This window comes from Salvelinus fontinalis, chromosome 33 (assembly GCF_029448725.1).
Source record: "Salvelinus fontinalis isolate EN_2023a chromosome 33, ASM2944872v1, whole genome shotgun sequence".
Classification (NCBI taxonomy): Eukaryota; Metazoa; Chordata; class Actinopteri; order Salmoniformes; family Salmonidae; genus Salvelinus; species Salvelinus fontinalis.
The window spans coordinates 4,216,925-4,224,937 of NC_074697.1; the positions used below are offsets into that span (position 1 = coordinate 4,216,925).

General features: G+C 42.7%; 1 protein-coding gene across 1 annotated transcript; it reads left to right on the forward strand.

Annotated features, from left to right (window-relative positions):
- Nucleotides 1-4,584: 4,584 nt before the first annotated feature.
- LOC129832511 (extracellular calcium-sensing receptor) lies at nucleotides 4,585-7,556 on the forward strand. The gene is made up of 5 exons (XM_055896630.1): nucleotides 4,585-4,860; nucleotides 5,086-5,898; nucleotides 6,039-6,266; nucleotides 6,394-6,517; nucleotides 6,643-7,556. The coding sequence occupies exons 1-5, from the start codon at nucleotides 4,600-4,602 to the stop codon at nucleotides 7,554-7,556; spliced, it is 2,340 nt and encodes a 779-aa protein (XP_055752605.1). The 5' UTR covers nucleotides 4,585-4,599.
- The last annotated feature ends 457 nt before the right edge of the window (nucleotides 7,557-8,013 follow it).

Sequence of the window (8,013 nt, forward strand, 5' to 3'; positions counted from 1 at the left end):
ATTTTATCAAACAAAACCACGCTACATTTTTATCTCTGGGACCATCAGGATAAACAAATCAGAGCAAGATTACTGAATGTAAGTACATGATTTAACTTCAGAGGTGAATGTATCAAACATGTTCCAGTGATAAAAGTGTTTTGTAGTTGTGCATTGTCCTCAAACAACAACATGGTATTTTTTCACTGTAATAGCTACTGTAAATTGGACACTGCAGTTAGATTAACACGCATTTAAGCTTTCTGCCCATGTAAGACATGTCTATGTCACGGAAAGTTGTCTGTTGTTCACAACGTCATTCTAGTCAAATTAGTGCACATTAGCAACAACCGTCCCGGTTTAGGGACACCTATCCCGTAGAGGTTTAAAAAAGTTCCCCCTCAACCCGAGAAAAGCCCTGTCACTTGGGTAATATTTTGGGGTTTTACATGTGTGTTTCATCACATGTCGGGGCGACAGGTAGCCTAGTGGTTAGAGTGTTGGACTAGTAACCGAAAGGTTGCAAGATCAAATCACCGAGCTGACAAGGTAAAACTTCTGTTGTTTTGCCCTTGAACAAGGTGATTAACCCACTGTTCCTAGGCTGTCATTCAAAATAAGAATTTGTTCTTAACTGACTTGCCTAGTTAAATAAAGGCGAAATAGGAAGTTGGGACCCTTCAGTTGAAAAGAGCTCAAAGTGTTACTAACAAAACAAAATCGGGTTAGAGCAGGAAGCATTTCCACCCTTTCCCCTCAGTTGTACTATATAACTTTGGTGTAATTCTAGTTTTTTTTAAATCTTTCCCCCAAAGGCATTAATTCCTTTCAAATTAGACAGATTACGTGTAACACTGTAAGTACTTCCTACAAAATATAATTTCCTTTAACAAGAAGCATGCGGTCGAAATCTTACATTCAAGGGAGGGACTATGAACATTTGTCAGCCGGTTATTGTCATCCAAAAGACTGCTGGTCTCACGGTAATTGACCGTTAATTAACATAAACACGTTTAGCATCTCCACATGCAAGACGCAGCTGCCGCCTTTAGGTTATCTACATTTAAAAAGTCTAATAAATCAATTGAATATACACCATCACAATAAATCCTATATATATTTTTAGGAAGGTCTTAAGAAACATGAAGAAATCGCATTTCAGAAGTACAGAATATGAGTTGGCCAACTGTAAGCCTATGTTATCTGGCTATGCTCCATGCCATAGGCTGTAGGTTGTTCATTTAGCTAACAAGATATGCTTGGGAGTCCTGTGCCATTAATGTATTTGATCTGATTGTAAAGTATGAAGAATACATTGTAATTGAACTTTTTTTTGAGCTATTTGACAACTTTAGTTGTGAATGATACACGACTTAGAATGTCTTAGAAATCAGAACATATACATTGCATTAGGAAACTTTATAGACCCCTTGACTTTTGCCACATTTTGTTACATTACAGCCTTGTTCTCAAATTAATTAAATTGTTTTTCTTCCCCTCATCAATCTACACGCAATACCCTACAATGACAAAGCGAAAACAGGTTTTAAGATTTTTTTTGTCAAATTTATAAAAAATAAAAAACAGAACTACCTTATTTACATAAGTATTCAGACCCTTTGCTATTAGACTCGAAATTGATCATCCTTGAGATGTTTCTACAACTTGATTGGAGTCCACCTGTGGTAAATTCAATTGATTGGACATGATTTGGAAAGGCACACACCTGTCTACATAAGATCCCACAGTTGACAGAGCATGTCAGAGCAAAAACCAAACCATGAGGTTGAAGGAATTGTCCGTAGAGCTCCGAGACAGGATTGTGTCGAGGCACAGATCTGGGGAAGGGCACCAAAACATTTCTGCAGCATTGAAGATCCCCCAAGAACACAGTGACCTCCATCATTCTTAAATGGAATAAGTTTTGTACCACCAAGACTCTTCCTAGAGGTGGCCTCCTGGCCAAACTGAGCAATCGGGTGGAGAAGGGCCTTGGTCAGAGAGGTGACTACGAACCCGATGGTCACTGACAGAGCTCCAGAGTTCCTCTTTTGGAGATGGGAGAACCTTCCAGAGGGACAACCATCTCTGCATCACCAATCAGGCCTTTATGGTAGAGTTGCCAGACGGAAGCCACTCTTCAGTAAAAGGCACATCACAGCCCGCTTGGAGCTTGCCAAAAGGCACCTAAAGGACTTTCACACCATGAGAAACAAGATTTTCTGGTCTGATGAAACCAAGATTGAACTATTTGATCTGAAAGCCAAGCGTCAGACTCACGTCTAGAGGAAACCTGGCACCATCCTTACGGTGAAGCATGGTGGTGGCAGCATCATGCTGTGGGGATGTTTTCAGCAGCAGGGACTGGGAGACTAGTCAGGATTGAGGGAAAGATGAATGGAGCAAAGTACAGAAAGATCCTTGATGTTAACCTGGCCAGAGCGTTCAGGACATCAGACGGGGTTGAAGGTTCACCATCCAACAGGACAACATCCCTAAGCACACAGCCAATACAACTCAGCAGTGGCTTCGGGACAAGCCTGTGAATGTCCTTGCGAGGCCCAACCAGAGCTCGGACTTGAACCCAATCGAACATCTCTGGAGAGACCTGAAAATACCTGTGCAGCAATGCTCCCCATCCAACCTGACAGAGCTTGAGAGGATATGCAGAGAAGAATGGGATAAACTCCCCAAATACAGGTGTGCCAAGTGTGTAGCCTCATACCCAAGAGGACTTAAGGCTGTAATCACTGCCAATGGTGCTTCAACAAAGTACTGAGTAAAGGGTTTGAATACTTTTGTAAATGTGAAAATATTATAATGTTTTGTAAGAAATTTAAACAACAAAAAAAGTACCTGTTTTTGCTTTGTCAATATGTGTCACGTTCTGACCATAGTTCTTTTGTGTTTTCTTTGTTTTAGTGTTGGTCAGGACATGAGCTGAGTGGGCATTCTATGTTTTGTGTTTCTATGTTGGGTTTGTTGTTTGGCCTGATATGGTTCTCAATCAGAGGCAGGTGTTTGTCATTGTCTCTGATTGGGAACCGTATTTAGGTAGCCTGTTTTGTGTTGGGTTTTGTGGGTGGTTGTCTTCTGTCTTTGTGTCTATGCACCAGAAAGGACTGTTTCGGTTTTTCACATTTGTTGTTTTGTATTTTGTAGTGTTCACGTATATCGTCTTTATTAAACATGTTGAACACTAAGCACGCTGCGCTTTGGTCCTCTCCTCCGTCCACAGAAGAAAGCCGTTACAATATGGGGTATTGTGTGTAGATTGATGAGGGGGAAAACCCCATTTTATCAATTTTAGAATTAGGCTGTAAAGTAACAAAATGTGGAAAAATTCAAGGGGTCAGAATACTTTCCGAATGCACTGAATCTATATTATATATATTATATTATATATGCGGTGCATTCAGAAAGTATTCAGACCCCTTGACTTTTTCCACATTTTGTTAGGTTACATGGAGACAAATTAGTGCGACAAATAAATTGTTAAATTTCCTGATCTTTTTCATATCTTTCAGATATAATACAGACACTTCAAAACAAACTTCCTTTAGATTTTGTGGGGGGACTTTCTATTGTACCATGTAGTGACTATGTTATTCAACGCATTTGTATGGGCTATTAGCAGTAAGGCCAAATTCAATGTTTCATCAACTATTTTGGGGTGGATATTTTTGGGATACTTCATGGGGTCTTAAAATTCAAAATCAAATGGCTACATGATCCTTGGTATGGCCTTCTTAAAACAATTCCACACTAATCATACCAGTAATTTTCTACTAATCAATACAGTGTCATAATCATCCTTGGAATGACCTTCTTAAAACAACTCCACACTAAACATGCCAGTAATTTTCCGGTAATCAATACAGTGCTGTTATCATGACACAATGCAGCACCTCCCTCACTGATGCCCAATGGTGCTCATTCCCTGGTGGAGTATGATTGTGTCACACTGTGCCGCAACGTATAAATATCAGTTTCACCAATGCCATCCCTTTGTTGGGCACCTGTAATGCCAGCCTAGCACGCTACAGAAGCCTAGCAGTGTCAGGTATGCTGTCCACACATAGGTGGCCAGAGCAGGGCTGGGCGATGCTACAGCTGGTTCTGGTGGTTGCTCTATCCAGGGCAGAGCCAGATGACCTGGTGGTGTGCAGGCGGAGAGGAGGACCAGAGTATCCACAGCTGGCCAAGGACGGAGACATCATTCTGGGAGGCATCTTCTCATTCCACAGCAGCTGGCAGAACAGAGAGCTGAACTACACACAGAGCCCACCACCTCTGCAGTGCACCAGGTAAACTACTGGCAGGAATGAAGTTGGCATAATATTGAAATTCAGGGAAAATACTATGGGTAAGTTTTAAGAATAACATACATATTAAGAAAATAGCAAATTCCTTCTTTTTGTACTATGGTTGTCAACAATTATTGGTTTCAATAATGTATCTCTAGAATAATTTCATACAAAATATTTTTGCAATATTTATTAATTAAGGAGAAAATATTGTTCATTTTAGTCAGGGAACATTTGAACCCCAAACCCTGACATTAACAACTGTCATGTTGGAACCAGTCTGAATTTCAGAGCGTTCCAGTTTACCCAGGCTATGCTGTTTGCCATAGAGGAGATCAACAACAGCACATCCCTGTTGCCCGGTGTCTCTCTAGGCTATAAGATCTATGACTCATGTGGCTCCATAGCCAGAGGGGTGAGGGTGGCCCTGGCGCTGGCTAACGGGAACCAGGAGACAGCCACAGAGGGTTCAGGTTGCTCCAGACCAGCCCAGGTTCAGGCCATCATGGGGGAGGACTCCTCCTCACCCAGCATGGCCACTGCTACCGTCCTCGGTCCCTTCCATATCCCGATGGTAGGTAGTGGGCAGGGTTAGGAGTCAAGAGGGTATCAGTGCATTAAGATGTTCTATACATTAATTCAAAACATGCTCATTGGTAGTCATTAAAAACCTTTTGAAAAATGCTTTCTCCCCTAAATAGTAGTATTTGGATGTGTTGCCTATTCTTATACTGCCGATAGATAGTTGTATGTCCTAATTGGTTGTCTATTGTTACTCCTGTACTATTTTTATCCTCAGATCAGCCACTTTGCCACATGTGGGTGTCTGAGTAATAAAGTCAAGTACCCCTCCTTCTTCAGAACCATCCCCAGTGACCACTACCAGAGCAGAGCCCTGGCCCAGCTGGTCAAGCACTTTGGCTGGACTTGGGTGGGCGCCATCCGAACCAACGACGACTATGGAAACAACGGCATGGCCACGTTCATTGAGACGGCAGAGCAGCTGGGGATCTGTCTGGAGTACTCTGTGGCCTTCTTTAGGACAGACCCTGAGGAGAAGCTGCAGAGGGTCATAGAGAGCATCAAGACGTCCAAATCCAAGGTCATTGTCGCTTTCCTCTCCTTCCTGGACCTAGACTTGCTGGTGAAGCAATTTGCCCGCCACAATCTGACAGGCTACCAGTGGGTGGGCTCCGAGGGATGGATCATTGACTCCTACATCGCCAGGGTGGAGGCCCACCACGTCCTGAACGGAGCCATAGGCCTGTCCATCGCCAAAGCCCATGTCACAGGGCTGGGAGAGTTCATCCTGGACGTGAGACCGCTTATCTCGGCCGGCATTGACAGCAGCATGTTCACTGAGTTCTGGGAGGCTCTGTTTGACTGTCGCTTCAGGCAGGGTGAGAGCTCAGAGTCCGAGACGGGTCAGTCTCAGCGAGAGTGTACAGGCAGGGAGAATCTGTCTGGGTTACAGAACATCTTCACTGATCTGTCTCTAATGGCTATCTTTAATAATGTCTATAAAGGAGTTCTGGCTGTGGCCCATGCCCTCCATAATGTTTGGGGCTGTGGGGAGACATGTGGCAACAAGACACAGCCTGATCCACAGACAGTGAGTTGATGAGCACAAACTTTGAAGTGTAACTCAGATTTTCATATGACGGACATTTCTGTTCAAACTGCACAAAAAAGCTGGCTTGTGAACATTCCTGATATGTTATTATTATTCCTGTTATTGTTATGTCTCCTTAGATTCTCGAGCACATAAAACATGTGCGTTTCAAGACAAAGGAGGGGGAGGAGGTGTATTTCAACGAGAAAGGAGACGTTACTGCCAAGTATGACATCATCAACTGGCAGCCGAAGGAGGACGGCAACGTGGAGTTTGTTACCGTGGGTCTCTACGATGCCTCCCTACCTGCAGACAGGCAACTCACCATCAACAACAGCTCCTTAGTGTGGACACAGAATGCAAAGCTGGTGGGACTAATTGAATGTCAAATACACGCTATGTGTTGCAGGCTATCATTTGTAACAGTACACAGAGTAGTGGATTGTGTCACCATGTTCTCTAATGTATACCACCAATGCTTTTTTTTTTTTACAGGTGCCTGTGTCAGTGTGCAGTGAGAGCTGTCCCCCAGGCACTCGTAAGGCTGTACAGAAAGGAAAGCCTGTATGCTGTTATGACTGTATCCAATGTGCAGAGGGAGAAATAAGTAATAACACAGGTAGGAACTAATCAGTAAAACAGTGATAAGAGAAAAACAAAACGACCTACACTGTTATCCTGGAATGAATAATAGTTTGTCTGTAGTCTTTATTAAACGTATTACATTCCTTTTGCTTTTTATAGATTCTGTCACCTGTGATCAATGTCATCCTGAGTTTTGGACCAATAAGAAGAGAGATATGTGTGAAAAGAAGGAAATAGAATTTCTCTCCTATGAAGAAATCATGGGAGTGTTGCTGACTGCTGTCTCCCTGCTAGGAACATGTATGACTAGTATTGTGGCATTTATTTTCTTCAGAAACAAGAAAACCCCCATCGTCAGGGCCAACAACTCTGAGCTGAGCTTCCTGCTGCTCTTCTCCTTGGCTATGTGTTTTCTGTGTTCTCTTACTTTCATTGGCCGGCCCTCTGAGTGGTCCTGTATGCTGCGTCACACAGCGTTTGGGATCACCTTCGTCCTCTGCATCTCTTGTGTTCTGGGGAAAACAATAGTGGTGTTGATGGCCTTCAGGGCTACACTTCCAGCCAGTAATGTCATGAAATGGTTTGGTCCTCCACAGCAGAGATTGACTGTAGTGTCCTTCACGTTTGTCCAGGCTTTGATATGCACTCTGTGGTTGGTCCTGTCCCCTCCCTTTCCCATTAAAAACTTCACGACCTACAAGGAAAAGATCATTCTAGAGTGTGATGTGGGTTCAGCTATTGGTTTCTGGGCTGTGTTGGGCTATATAGGACTCCTGTCTCTCTTGTGCTTTGTGCTGGCTTTTCTGGCTCGGAAGCTGCCTGATAACTTCAATGAGGCCAAATTCATCACCTTCAGCATGCTCATATTCTGTGCAGTCTGGATCACCTTTATCCCAGCTTATGTCAGCTCTCCTGGGAAATTCACTGTAGCTGTGGAGATATTTGCAATTCTGTCCTCAAGCTTTGGGTTGCTTTTCTGTATATTTGCACCTAAATGTTATATCATTTTAATGAAACCAGAGAAAAACACTAAAAAGATGATGATGGGAAAATGTTCAACAAAATCAGCATGAATGCATAATTGTTTAGTCATATTTCTCATGATAATGTACTTTATTTTGACATTTTAAGTATTTCAGGTATGAACGTTTAATTGTTGAAAATAAAACAATATATAACTAGAAAATGAATCGGTTGTTTTTTTTAAATTATGAACTAAGTCCAATTTAACATATTTATTTTATTGTCAGAGTATGGCTAAACTGTAGTGAATGAGGTATATAACCTGAATACCATGCCAACCTTCCCAACAACCAGAGAAAGTACCATGCAACCTTCCCAACAACCAGAGAGAGTACCATGCCAACCTTCCCAACAACCAGAGAGAGTACCATGCCAACCTTCCGAACAACCAGAGAGAGTACCATGCCAACCTTCCTAACAACCAGAGAGAGTACCATGCCAACCTTCCCAACAACCAGAGAGAGTACCATGCCAACCTTCCTAACAACCAGAGAGTACCATGCCAAC

Coding starts and splice junctions, on each gene's coding strand:
- LOC129832511 (XM_055896630.1), top strand. CDS start 4,600: ATGCTGTTTGCCATAGAGGAGATCAACAACAGCACATCCCTGTTGCCC. Junction 4,861..5,085: donor GTCCCTTCCATATCCCGATG/GTAGGTAGTGGG, acceptor TTTTATCCTCAG/ATCAGCCACTTTGCCACATG. Junction 6,518..6,642: donor AGAAATAAGTAATAACACAG/GTAGGAACTAAT, acceptor TGCTTTTTATAG/ATTCTGTCACCTGTGATCAA.